This window comes from Bos javanicus, chromosome 7 (genome assembly GCF_032452875.1).
Source record: "Bos javanicus breed banteng chromosome 7, ARS-OSU_banteng_1.0, whole genome shotgun sequence".
Taxonomy (NCBI): Eukaryota; Metazoa; Chordata; class Mammalia; order Artiodactyla; family Bovidae; genus Bos; species Bos javanicus.
Window position 1 is genome coordinate 43,683,726 of NC_083874.1, and position 13,639 is coordinate 43,697,364.

The 13,639-nt window shown below is 64.2% G+C and overlaps 1 protein-coding gene across 1 annotated transcript; it reads right to left on the bottom strand.

Annotated features, from left to right (window-relative positions):
- Positions 1 to 1,607: 1,607 nt before the first annotated feature.
- KLF16 (KLF transcription factor 16) lies at positions 1,608 to 12,458 on the bottom strand. The gene is made up of 2 exons (XM_061423459.1): positions 11,901 to 12,458; positions 1,608 to 3,886 (listed from the first exon to the last, which is right to left on the bottom strand). Exons 1-2 carry the CDS (start codon positions 12,355 to 12,357, stop codon positions 3,585 to 3,587), a joined length of 759 nt encoding a protein of 252 aa, XP_061279443.1. The 5' UTR covers positions 12,358 to 12,458; the 3' UTR covers positions 1,608 to 3,584.
- Between the last annotated feature and the right edge of the window lie 1,181 nt (positions 12,459 to 13,639).

A 13,639-nucleotide genomic window follows, 5' to 3' on the forward strand; every position in this document is an offset into this window, starting at 1 on the left:
AGGGCATTGTATGGGCAAAGGCCCAGGGGGACTGCATCAAGCTTATCAGAGCGACCGTGGTGAGGAGGCCGGTGTTGGAGCAGAAAGAGTGAGGGAGGAGGGGAGAGCAGGGAGGGGAACCGGGCAGGTCATACAGGGCCTTGAGAGCCTAGGGGAAGACTTGGACTTTTACCCAAGGGAGGTGGGAGCCCTGGGGGCTGTGCGCAGAGAAAGGAAACCTGACTCAGGTGCTCACGGGCGCCCCCCTGGTGGCTATTGTGGGCGGCTGTGGGTGCACCAAGCAGGGGGAGGCTGGACTGGTTCAGGTGAGCCATTGATGTGGGAAGGTGGAGGCAAAAGAGAGGGGAGAAATGGGGGGACTCTGGATATGTTTGAAGGTAGAGCTCCAGGGAGATTTCTGGAGGTACTAGATGTGGATGGTCAGCCAAAGCTGGGAGTCAAGGACGACCCCAAAGATTTTGCATGCTTGGAAAGATGAATATGCAGTGGGGGAGGGGTAAGAACATACTGGGCCCGAAGTTGAGGGTGAGGCTGGCATGAACCAGGGGTTGTCTTTGCACAGGGGGACCTGAACCTGGGGAGGGGGGCTAGGGGTCCCCGAGATCACCTGCCAATGGAGCGTCTAGGAGGCAGAAATCTTCCTGGTGATTCCGGGACACGGAGAGTGCATGCAAGAGAGATTTAAGGGGGCTCTGAGCTTGCGGACCTAGCATTCCAGGAACCCTGCCGCAAAGGAGCAGAGAAGTCTGCCAGAGCTGGAGTGGGACAGGGGTCCGGGGAGGGACATCTGCGAGCTTTCGGGCCATATTCCATTAAGAAAGAGAGCAAGGAGGGAGGGGGTTCCAGAGGGTAAGACGAGGGCCACGTGTCTAGATTGGAGCGACCTTGGCGGCCCCAAGGGCAGGACCCTGGGGAGGGGAATTAACGGTGTCGGTATTGCAATGCCGTGGGCGACCACCAGATGGCGGGGCTGCCACCTTCTCGAGGGCGGGAAGTAGCAAAACCCTTGGGAAGTGTCTGCGCTGCGTGTCACCACAGCCCCACTGTCCTTCCGGGCTCTAGAGATGGCTGTAATCTGGGGTGCACTTTTCCTAAGGGGATCAGAACTCTCACCAATTTCCCAACGCTCCTTCCTCTCCCTTCCATTTGGGAGCCGGCATACAGCAGGCATACAATACAGGAGCGGCCAGACGACTGGACACAGGAGTGCTGCGGGGTACACTCGGGAGGAACCCTGTAGAGCAGTGTAGAGAAGTGCGGGATCCCCGCGCCCGCGGCGCCGGAGAGGGGCGGGCAGCAGACGCCCCCGGACGCCATGTCACCGTGCCTCAGTTGCCGGGTAACGAAGCTGGAAGGCGGGCCGGGGGCTCAGATGCCCGAGGTGTGGGTGTCTCCGGTCTGCAGCGCGAGCTGAAGAGGGCAGCCCCCTCCTCCGGCTTTAGGGCTAAGGGACGTTGCCAAGACCGCCTGCAGGTCCGCGGATTCACCAGCCCACTGGCTCAGTTCCCGCAAGAGGAGGCTGAGGACCCACATTGGCAAGCGGGACAGAGTCCCAGGAGGCCCACCACCTTGAACCGGCGAAGAGAAAAACCACACAGTCTCCGGAATCGGGTTTAAAAAAGACTTGTTTAATTAAATACCAGGATGAGGCCAGGCAGGACAGGGGGGAGGGAGTCACCCGAAAGCAAAGTCCCTTGGGGCCCTCCCCCTCCACCCACCTCTAGAGGCCACAGTTAAATGGCTGGAACCAGGTCCAGGTGAACACCGGTCCCTTCAGGCCCCCGGACACTGGGGAGGGGCGGAGGGGCAAGTTCTCAGCTCCCTGGGTCCTCAGACCACAGTCCACCTCCTGTGGACAAGCACCGGCCAGCGCTGGGACAATATGGGGAGGGGCATCCAGATGGACACAAAGGGAAACAAGGTTAGGCCCGCCCCACCCCTCCCCACTTCCCTCCCCACCCCGGGCTAGGGCTAAGGCATCTCACCATGGCGCAGCCCCCTCCCCGGGACCCTAGGCGCTGCCCCTGGATCCTGCCAGGGCCGGTTTGGGTCCACACTAGTGCCGTCCAAACGCCCCAGCCCCCTACTGGGAGACAGGAAGTTTCTGGAACAGGTTGGGAGGGTGCCACAGATCTGCAGCCAAAGGCTATGCAATAGGCCTTTTCACGGTAAGGGACAGGGAGCCTGGGTCCCTTCCCATTCCAAGGCCGGGGTCTTCAGTCTCTCTCCAAAATGAAATCCAACCTCAGCCACAGTGGGAGAACCCCAGGAGGGGATGTGGCATTTATCCCTCCCCTACCCTAAATTCAGACCACGAAGATCCTCCCCCCACACCCACAACCCCTGAGGACAACAGACCACCCACAGGGGCCCAGATCAAGGAAGGGATTGGAGCCTGAAAAAATATTCTACCCGGTCCAAAAAAAATCGAGCTATACTTCCCGCCCCCGTGGGTGGGGCCTCAACCGCGGGTCCAGGGGCCACCCTGCTGCCACCACCAGGAGGGCAGGATGGAGCCAGGGCCCAGGGCCTCTTCGCCCCCATCCGCAGTGCTGGGAAGGGGTCCATTTGGCCCAAAGGCTGTTCTGGTCCAAATAGGAGGGACTGATTGTCACATGATACTGCTCAAGGCCAGTGTCGGGGACTCTTCCCCTGCAGGAGGGAGGCCGGCGATGGCACCAGCTTCTCCCAGTCTCACTCACACAATCGCACACCCACCCAGCGAGGGGCAGTGCAGCCCCAACTCCAGCAGACAGAGAACAATAAATAAGCCTGCATTTACTCATATCCCGTGATATCCACCCCCCAAGTGAGTCTAATTGCTCTTTGGAAGAACCCCCATTTCTCTCCCTCCCTATCCCAAGTCTCAGAAGCAAATCAGGACCCCTTGTAGAGACCCTACCACTTCCCCCACCCCCACCCCGCCCCGGCGGCTGGGGAGCTGAGGGGCCCCTCCCTCGGCAGTGGGCCAGTGTGGACACCTGAGATTGAGTACCCGAATGGGGCGGCCAGGCCGCACCCTGTTTCCCTGAACATCTCCAATGGCTTTCGATGGGGTGAAGGGCTCCCGGGGCGGGGTATGGGGGGACAAGAGGCAGCCCACGCGGTAACCCCTAGTTCACCTATGGCTCTGCACACTTCATCCCAACCTGGAGAGAGGGGCCTGGGGGCCAGGTCTGAACGCTGGTTAGGGGGTGCCTTTCCTGGGGCACCTCCCCCCAAGGCCCACATGCCACCCAAAGCAGGGAGGTGGTGAGGGAGAAGGGATGCCTTCTGGCCCCCCACCTAGGGTCCCTGTTCAACAGCTGGGAAGAGAGTTAACATCATGGCTATGTACAGACACGGGGCCATGCTCCTCCCGGAGAGAAACCTCCAAGGCCCAGATGACCCCGGTCCAGTCTCAGGCCCCCTCCTGGTTTTCTCGAGGGGGCAGGGGCAACTCGGGGGGGCCCTCAGGGGGACACTGGAAGGGGCTGGTCTGGCAGTCAATCCGAGCCCCACCAGGGCCCAGGACAGCAGGCGGGTTGCTGGTGCTCCATGCCCAGGCCCAGCGGGGGTGCACTCAGGGCGGCTGGAACAGGGCTCTACAGGCCGACTGGGGCCGGGCTGGGCACTGGGCTGGGCGCAGGGCTGCCCGCCAGGCTGCAGGGCAGCGAGTCGCTGGGCGAGGTGCTGCGGGTGCCCTGGCGCCGGAGAAGTTCCGGGCGGAAGCCGGGGTGGCGACGCGCGTGCTTGGTCAGGTGGTCGCTGCGGGTGAAGCGCTTGGAGCAGAGCGGGCAGGGGAAGCGCTTCTCGCCGGTGTGCGTCCGGTGGTGGCGGGCCAGCTCGTCAGAGCGTGCGAACTTCTTGTCGCATCCCGGCCAGTCGCAAGCGAAGGGGCGCTCACCTGCGTGGAAAACAGACAGTGGTCAGTGTGTGGGGAGAGAAAAGGCCGTTCCATCAGATCTCAAAGGGTGCTGGTCATTTGTCTCATCCCCACTTCCCCCGCAAAACTCGTTCAAGAGGCTGAATTCTGGGTGTGAATTTAAAACGTGTAAATGTATGAAGAAAATGACCCCAACTCATTTCCCGAACACTGTGAATATCCCCTAGTCTATTTCTTACGTCTAATGGTAATTACTAGCTTTTCCAGGTGGCGCCAGTGAAAGAATCTGCCTGCCAATGCAGAAGATAGTTCGATCCCTGGGTCAGGAAGATTCCCCTTGGAGGACACGGCAACCCACTCCAGTATTCCTGCCTGAAGAATCCCATAGACAGAGGAGCCTGGTGGGCTACAGTCCATGGGTTCGCAAAGAGTCTGAGCACAATGGTAATTACAGACTGGGAGCAGCTGCCACGAGTTGAAAGGAAAACCTACAGAGACCTGGTTCTCCCAGGCCTGTCCGCCTACCCCTACCCCTAAGACGGCGTCACCTCGGTGACATGTGTCTCCCAATGTACTTGCCACACACGTGACCGCTCCGATCTTAAGGCAACAGTTCCTGCTGTCCCCGCCCCCGCGAAACTCCCTTCTACCTTTCCTGTGGGGCATTCCGAGGGCTCCCAGGTGCTGGCGATCCCAGCTAAGCCCCTTCCTCTGGGAAATGACCACCAGGGGCGCAGGTGCCGGGCATCACCTGGGCGGTTTCCCGTGCCTGACGCCACCACTGACCCTTGTGGCCCTCTACGAGCAGAGAAACATGTGAAAGGACACCCCCAACCCCCCGCCGCGCTAGCAGGGTGGAAAGGGTCAGAAGGCGCGGCGGGGATTGCCCCTGGGTTCGGGCGCGGGAAGGGGCGGAGCCCGAGGCAGCCCAGGACTTGTCCCGCCCCCGCAGAGCAGAAGGCTAGGGGAGGGGCGGGCCGCCACCGGCAACTTCCTTCGCAGACCCCTCCCACCGCCAGGCCGGCCTCGCCCATCCTGCCCCGGCGGCCGCCGCCATCCCCGCCCGCCTGTCCCCACCCGCCCATCCCATGGGGGTCTCCGCCCTACGACAGTGCCGCCCGATCCCCTCTCAACCGCGTATCGTCAGCGTGTCCCCAGCCGACTCGGGGGGACCCCCGCCACGCCCGTCCTAGGGGCGGTGAGCTTCCCAGAGTTTGCACGCTCCGGGACCCAGCGCGGGGTACCTGGGACCCTGGAACCCCCCAGACGTTGTGTGCCCAATGCGGTGGGGTTTTGCGGGGTATGTTGGGGAGAACAGATGCGGATATGTGGGCAGGGTCTCCCCTCGCGGCATAGAATGGAACCCAGAAGAGGAAGGGGGGACGCCAGCTGGGGGACAAAAGAGGGGAAGCCACAGTGGGGTTAGGGTAGGTTACACACTGGGAGGCCCACACCAGGCCCTGGGGACTTTGGTGACCCAGGCTGACCCTGCACACGCCCACTGGGAGGAGGTGGCGAGGGAGACAGACTTGAAGGGTGTCCTCTGCCAGGGATCAGAGAAGAGACCTGAAGGGGCTCTTCTCTGATCCCTGGCAGAGATGACCAGGAACCAGCGGCAGGGGCCATGGGACAGAGCCGCAGCCGTGAGGGAGTGGGGGAGGGCTGGAATCTCAGGGTGACCCAGTGACATCTCCGCTCTGGAAGCAAGGCCTGCCTAGGGAGAAAGGCTAGGAGGGAGGAACCGCAGAGGGGCACCAGTAGACTTCAGAGAGGCTCCTACTATCACCCGCGGCCCTGGAGGCCCAGTAAAACCTCCCCTCCCACATCGTTCCTCCTGGCCAGACTCGGGACACCCCCAGCACGGCACGAAAGGGTCCTAGTAGAAACTCCCCCCAGAAGATTTCTTGTGGGATACCTGTCGGTTATGCTTGCAGCTGGGGGAGGGCAGGCCCCAGGAGGCTGCGAACCCAGAAGTGCTGGTGCCACCTCCCTGGGGGAGGAGAGTTACGGGCCACAACCGTGCTGCTGGAGGGAGAGCAACTGTCCCCAAGACCACAGGTGGCCCCAAATCCCCGAGGCTGTCCCTCACCACCATTCGCCTCCCCTGGAACAATCCAGAAGGCAAAGTCCACAGCAGCTGGGGAAGGGGTCCGGGCGGGGACCTCCTCAACGGAATCACGGGGCTCAAAACAGCGCGGGAAAGGACCCCCCACCCTACTTGGAACCGACAGGTTCCGAGCGCCGAAGTCTGGGGGAGGGGGCGATAGGGGCGGGGCTGCTGGCTTCCAGACAGACAGTGGCGGGGGCGGAGGCGGGACGCCCCTCCGTGGGGCATGCGGCCCTGTCGCCATCTTGCAAGGCGCAGGCGGGGAGGAGCGGAGGGGCTGGAGGGGCAGGTGGTGCCGGTGGCGGGGGAAAGGGCCCTCCCGCTCGGGTTGGCTCACTTCCCCATTTAGGGCAACGGGGCTGGTCCCGCCTCCCACCCTTCTCTCCCTCCCTCCGCCCCGCAGCTCTCCTTCACCACCACCCGCAGGTTGCAAGAGCGGTGCCGGGGCCCGTAGGGGCTGAACGCACGCAGCCGCCGGGAACACAGCTGCCGCACGTATCTCGGCGGCCGCAAGGACAGCCGCAGGCCCAGCCGGCCCTGCTCACGTGGTGCCGCTCCCGCCGGGGCCTGGGGTCGCCCCGCCGGCTGGACGGCTGCCAGCCCCGCCCCACGCCGGGTGGCCCGGGAGTGCGGAGCACGTGCACACGTGGGTGGCCGTCCCGGAGCGCAGGCTTCCCGCCCCCACAACGTTAGGCGAATGCCTGCAGGATGCCATGTCCTGTCACCCTCTCAGTCCACTGGCGGGGGTGGAAAGGGAGGTGGGGGGTGGGCGTGTTGTAATATTCGGAGGCTCAGAGCCTGGCTGCACCTGGCCTGCCGCCTGTCTCCAGAGTCTACCTGGGCGCTGGAGAAGGATGCGGTGGGTGGGGCTGCGGTGGACTTGACCCTCTGACTTGGGCTGGGCTTTGGGGTGAACTCAGGACAGCCAGAAAATGAAGGCCAGGAGGTCCGGGCGACCGTGCGCCAGGCCTGGCTCAGCCTGCTCCGCCTTTGAAGAGGGCGTGGGGTGGGGCCGGGAAGCCAGTGCCCCACCTCCCCAGGCTGGAGGCCAAGGGTCCGACAGCTAGCCTTCTCCGTGACCTCCGGAGGTCATCTCTAATCTAAGGAGGGGAAGGTGCAGCCCACAGCCAACCCTTGCACAAATGCCCACCTGCCAGGTGGACTGCACCGGGGGCAGGGCTCAGGTAAGGCAGCATCCCAGGACAGCTGGAGAAAGCTGGGGCTGCAGCAGGTGGCAGGGTGGGGGGCCGGAAGCAGGGAAGCTTCCCGAAGGAGATGGGGCTGAACAGGCCACAAAGAACCCAAAGGGCAGTACAGAGATGCAGCCAAAAGAATGGAAAATTGATGGTGAAGTCTGGAGACCCGGGCCCAGGGCCCCTGTGTGCTGGCCATCCTGAAGGCTTTACAAGGACCAGCAGGCATGAGGATCCACTCTGTGATCTTAAATACCTGCCAGATGTTAGCCCCCTTCCCCCAACCCAAGACTGCCCACCTCCCTCCCTCCCAGTCCCCACTCCTCCTACAGGTTTTCCATTTCAATTGCTCTGCCTGTTGCACCAAAAGCTTATTAGGCAGAGATATCCCAGGTTCTCACCTTCCCAGGTGGTACCTGGCAACAAATCCCATCAGAGCCCCCTTCAAACAAAATATCTCCAAACCTCCTTGTCTCCAGGCCCTAGCTGGCTTGGACTGGTGCGGCCCGTGTCGGAGCCGCCCACTCAGTGCTCTGCTCTTGGGCTCAGGGTCCAGGCTGAAGTCTTTACTGGAGCCTGGATGCTTCTCACACCCCTGATTCCTGCTGGAACCTCTGTCCCTTCCTCCATCGCATGTCTGCTCTACCCTTCAGAGCACACTCTCCTAGCGTATCCCCTCCACTGTCTCCGTTCTCAGCTTTCCTATGCTGGAGCTCAGTCTCTCCTGGATGTGATCTCTGCCCCCAGCCAACCCTAAAGCTGAGGGCGCAAGCCTGGCCCCCTGAGGGTGCATCATACACATGTGCAGAGTCTACAGGGCCTGAGTAGACAGAATGACGCTGGAGTGGCTGGCTCCAGCAGCAGCTAACCAGCTGCCAAGTGTGCTGGTGCATCATCTGGTTTACCCCCCAACCCCCAGGTAGGAGCCACTCCACCCCCCACCCCAGCCCTGTTTAGTTAAAAGGTGGACCCCCTGCTGCCTCACACCCTGCCTCCCTCCCTGGGAACCCAGGCAGCCCCGGCTTTACCACATCCCCCACCCAGACTGGCGTCTTCAGCGTGGGGGCTGGTGGCCCTCTCAGTGCCTAGGGCTGAGGGGTCACGGCCCTCTCAGGCCCCAGAGCATGTGTGTTCCGAAGCCCTGCTGTTCTGGAAATAGGACTGGGCGAGGGTGGCTCCCTCCCTCTCTGGGAGGCCGGCTCCTCAGGCTGGTATCATATGCCCACTCCCGGGCCATCTGGGCCACCTTTATCAGGGAGCCTGGGTGGGGGGTGGTTATCGCCCCCACAATGTTGGGGCACCCTCTCCACCCCCAAAAAATGTTGGGGCACCCTTCCCCAGCCCCCAGCTGCTCACTGCACTACTGCAAGAGAAGGGGGCTAGATGGGGAGGCAGTCCTGGGCACTCACACCCCCCACCCCACCTCGGCATTGCCACACTCTGGCCCCCCAGATAACCAGTAGTCTTCTGAGCCCCACCTGGCCCTAGGGGCACTCATGGCTCTGCAAGGAGTAGAGGTGGGATCTGCCTCCATACATAGCCCCCATGCCCGCTGCTGCCTCAGTTTCCCCATCTGCCTCCCCTCCTGGGGGCCTGTTCAGCAAAAAATACCCCCACGTGCACCCCCACCCCCGCCCCCGGGTCAGCACACAGGGGTTCCCCTAGCCACTTCTTGTCCCCAGTGTCACGGGGCTTCTCTTGGCCTCCCACACCACAGCCCCCCTCCTCAACCCCTCTCCTGGACCCTAATCCCGTCCTCATAAACGGATTTTCCTCTGCAAAGCCGGCCTGCTTCCCCACCCACCCCCACCCTGCCCTGGGGATTAACCAGACTGCTCACCTGCTCGGCCCCCTCCCCACCTTCCACCAGAGCCTAGCCTCCCAGCCCACCCCCCAGGGCCCCTGCCTCCACCCCCTGCAGCCACGGTGCTGCCCTTCTCCTGAGACACGCCTTTCCAGGCTGCAATCAACCCACAGCATCCGCCAGAGAAGCTGCTTCCTCCAGGAAGGCTTCTCCATCACCACTGCTGTCACCGCCCCCTACAACGTTCCAGGGGTCCCGGGGGACAGGGATCGGGTCATCCCCGCAGTGCCCCTCTCACACACAATCAACATTCAGCTACTCTTTCTCAGGCGTAACCAGACAGGGGTCTCTACAGGAGAGATCCCGCAAGCCCCAGGGGACAGTGTGTGCTGTCTGAGGACATCTGTTATTGTCACAACTGAAGGTGCCCCAGGTGGGGGCCAGGGAGGCTGCTCAACACCCTACAGTGGCCAGGATGCCGGACAGAGAATGACCCGGTCTAAGAGTGAGCAGTGCCAAAGACTAACAGTCTCCCCCACTCCAGATCTGAGCTCCTTGTGGGGAGGGGCCTGAGCCCCCCAGGAGGTGCTGGGCATTGGGGGCTCTGAGGCAGGAAAACAGTGGTAGATGAGGGAGGTGGGGAGAGCAAGGAGTAGACTGCCAGCTCGCCTCCGCCCCCGCCCCACCTCCCTCCCTCTCCATCTCGGTATCCATGGCAACCGCGTCAACATCTCCTGCAGCTTCCAAGTCTTTCCCTGCCCCACGCGGAAGCAGGGGAGCTCATTGTAGGCCAGTGACTGCAGGGCAGACCCAGGGGACTAGAGGCCAGCCATCCCCGCTCCCAGCTGCTCCCCTGCAGCTGTGTGGCCCCAAGGAAGACCCCATCACCCCTCCACATCTCCCCACCCCAACCCTCTGTGCCAAATGGAGCAGAGACGATGATGGCTCCTGCTGGGCCTGCTTGCTCATCTGTAAAATGGGGCCAGACCAGGAAGGGAGTTCTCTCTACAGAGAAAAGAGCTGCTGTCAGGCAGTGATGGGTGGGACAGGACCCCCTCCCAAAGACCCTTGGGGCACAATGGCTCCTGCAGCAGACAGCCAGCATCTAATTAAGTCTGTTCATCAGATCTGTCCCCAGGCTTGCCCCTGGCAGTGGGCAACACCACTCTATCATACAGACCTAAGACAGGTATGACTTCCCCACCCCTGGGGGCTGGAAAAGCCAAAAGGCCTTGATACAGAGGGTTTTGGTAAGGTAGAGTCTGGTGGTCCTGAGTGCCAGAAAGATGCTGCATTAGCCATCATTAAGCACGAAGGTACCCCAAAGCATCCAAAGCTGGAACCAAGGGAGCCTGGGTGCAGGACTTTGACTCTCAGTACCCAGGTGCCCCCCAGTGCCCAGCACAGTTATTATCAAGGGAGCAAGGAATGGAGGAATGGCTCCCTGCCCTCCCCCACCCATCACTGGAACACCCCGACTCGGTCTCCTGGGTCTCAGTTTCTCTTTAAAGCCAGGAATGGCAACACTGACATACACACAGGCACTGGACAATGAGTCCTTTCTCCTCCACGGGCGTAGGGGGCAGTCAACACTGCCTAGGGACTCACGGAGGTCCTTAAAACCCCAGCAAACCCTGGGGAAGTGTCCCTGGGGAGCCACAATGGGAGGTGGCCTGCCCCCCCCACCCTTCACCAGACCTAGAGAGCAGGACAGAGTGCGGGAAAAAAACCAAGGCACCGGGGGTCTGAGCCGTTTTCAGGGGTCACACCATCCCTGTCTCTGCCACAATTCCAGGGCCAGCCCCACCTCGGCCCTCCACGTGTCCCTACAAGGGGAGCATGTCCACTGAACCATGTCCATGTGCCCTGACGTGACCCACGTAAGAACCCTCAGGAGAAGGCGTCAGAGAGCCCTTTATACAGACAAAAAACCCACCCAGAAGAGGAGGTCTTGTGCTAGAAAGTGGCAGAACCACCGAGTCCAAGCCCACGCCCACCCAGCTTCCCTGCCCTTCCCAACCGAAGGATCACCTCCAATGGTCAAACTCAGGCTGGTGACCACCATCCCCTGGCCCCCAGCTCAAGAAAAAATTCTCAGGGTTGAAGGTGGGACTTCATAGGGAGAACTGGAAGGAACCGCAAGAGGAAAAAGAGGGGGTGCCCGAGTGAAAGGGTGGCCAGAGCCCCCTGCCGCCGGGCTGGGCTGTGAGACGTGACAGTATCGCGGAGCCCTCCCCCGCCACCAAGCCTTCTCGGATCCCGGAGCAGGTGGGAGGAATCCAGTACGCTGGGAAACAGGGGGATAACATGACGCCCTCAGGGATCCCCCTCCTCCCGAGGCTCAAACCCTAACCCGCACTCCCAGCCCCGCCTTCCGCCTTACTAAAACACAGCAAAGGACAGAAAAAACGTGCCGGGCATCCCCCAACCTCGCCGAGCACCAGGCGCTCGGCCGCTCTCCGGGGTGAATCCTCGCGACCACCTCGGAGACAGCGCCACGGTGCCTGCTGCCTTTCTACAGATAAGGAAACCAAGGCAGGGGAGGAGACGAGAACCTCAGAACTGAGGGCTTCGACCACGTTGCCCACCGCCCCGATCCGAAACCAACGGAAAACAAAAGAGAAACCAGGCCGAAGGCGAAGGGGACTACCCAGGAGCCCCGATCCCGCCCGCGGATCCCGCAGCAACCGGCACCCGGCGAGCTCCTGCGGCGGCCTCCGCGCCCGCCATCCGCTCGCCACCCGACCGCGTGGCCGCCACGCCCCCCGCGCGCGCCCCACCCACCGAGGCCCCGCCCTCCCGGCCGGCGCGGCGGCTGCCCGGGCGCGCCCCCCTCCCCGCCCCCGACGCGCCACGCAGTTTCGGGGTCCCGGCGGGGGAGGGGGCGCGGGAGACCGCCCCCGCGCGGGTCCGGCTCGCGATCGGGCTCACCTGTGTGCGTCCGCAGGTGCGACTTGAGGTGGGAGGACTTGTAGTACGCCTTAGCGCAGCCCGGGAAGGGGCAGCGGTGGCTCTTGGCGGCGGCGGGCGCGGCGCCGGGGGCGCGGCCAGAGGACGGGGACGAGGCGGCCGAAGAAGAGGAGGCGGGCGAGGCGCCCCCCGGAGCGGCGCTGGGCCCACCGCGCAGGTCGGCCAGGATGCTGGCGGCCAGCAGGTGGGGTGCGGCGGCGGCGGCGCCGGGGCCTGGGCCTAGGACAGCGGGGGCCGGCGGCGGCGGCCCAGGGGGTCCAGGCGGGGCGGCCTCGCGGCGCGGCGCGCGCACATCCAGGCCGGTGGCTGGGCCCGCGCCCTCGGGGCCCGGCCGCCCGCGGTGCACCACGGCACCCGAGGAGATGGCCATGAGCACGTCGGCGGCGAAGTAATCCACGCACGCCACGGCTGCCGACATGCCAAGCAGGGGCGAGCGGCGCGGCCGAGCGGGCGGAGCGGAGGCAGGAGCGGCGCCCGTCCGGCCGGTGGCGGCTGCTCGAGTGCGGGAGGAGGAGGAGGAGGCCGGCGCGCGCCGCCGCCGCCGCCGCCCGCGCTCTGCCCGCCCCGCCCCGCCTGACGCGCCCTGACGCACCGGAGCCCGCGGGGGCGGCCGCGGCCCGCCCCGCCTGGAGGACGCCCCCTCGGGGCGCGCTGCCACGCCCCCCGCCCGGCGCGCCCTCTACCACCCTGCCCTCCGCGCGAGGCCTCCGGGGGCGGAGCCCGGGCCGAAGGAACCGCCCCCTGTCGCGCCCACTCTGGCCCCGCAGTACGCCCTCCTCCCTCCCCGAGCGCGCCTTCCCCACGCCGGGCAGCAGGCTGAGGAGCCAGCTCCCTCTGGCGCGCCTTTCCCTCAGTAGCTCCCTCCGGTCCGCCCCCAGAGAACCCCCTCCTCACGCCAGGAAACTCCGCCCGTCCCTGGTAGGGTCCCGCCTCCGGAGCGAGTCCCGCCCCATCCCGGCACGCCCCTCCTTCCTTGGGTGGGCCCGCCCCCTAGGGCGAGTCCTTCCCTGCTCGGCGCGCGCCCCGCCTCCTCGCGGGCTCGCCCACCGCGCGCTAAGGCGCGCGGCCGGCGGGGGCCCGCCCCTTCCCCGGACGCTTCCACCCGGTCCAGGGCGCGCCCCAGGTCGGGATGGGGGAGGGGTCCGCTCCCCACGTGGCCCGGTGGGGGTGCGGAAGCGGCCAGCCCCGCCCCCCGGCCACGTGCGCGACCCTTCCCCCTCTCCTCTTCCCCAACTTGTGGCCCTGCTGGACCGCGCGCCCTTGCGTTTCCTCGCCTTTTCTTATGGGGGACCCCATCGCCTTTCTCGTAGACCCGCAGCTAGACTGGGAAGGGAGGAACTCCTCTCCTGGCTGTGTCGAGCGAGCTTGCGCTCGTTTCTCTTTTTGCGCCCCATTTGGGAGTTAGGACGACCAGGGTCACAAAGGGCGGGCAGGGTTCGGGGTGCTTTGGGGAGAAAGAGTGGCCCAGCCTTGTCAGAATACGGGGGTCGGGAACTTCGCTCCCTGGCGCTGGCTTTCGGGCGCGAACAGGGAAAGTGGGGCCTCGCCCCCGAGAACGTCCAGGCCAAATTGTTTAACTTCGTCGGTAACGCGGGAAAGCAGACGCCCGGGGTCCGCCTAACCCGCAGGTCTAAAGCAGCGGGCGGCGGAAGTGGGGCGATGGGGTGGTCCCCTCCATTGCAGCCACGCCCCCGCCCCTT

Bases quoted from the DNA above. Each gene is read 5' to 3' on its own strand.
- KLF16 (XM_061423459.1), bottom strand. From the start codon at position 12,357: ATGTCGGCAGCCGTGGCGTGCGTGGATTACTTCGCCGCCGACGTGCTC. The intron at 3,887-11,900 runs GTGAGCCCGATC...TTTTCCACGCAG, and splicing joins GCACCTGCGGACGCACACAG to GTGAGCGCCCCTTCGCTTGC.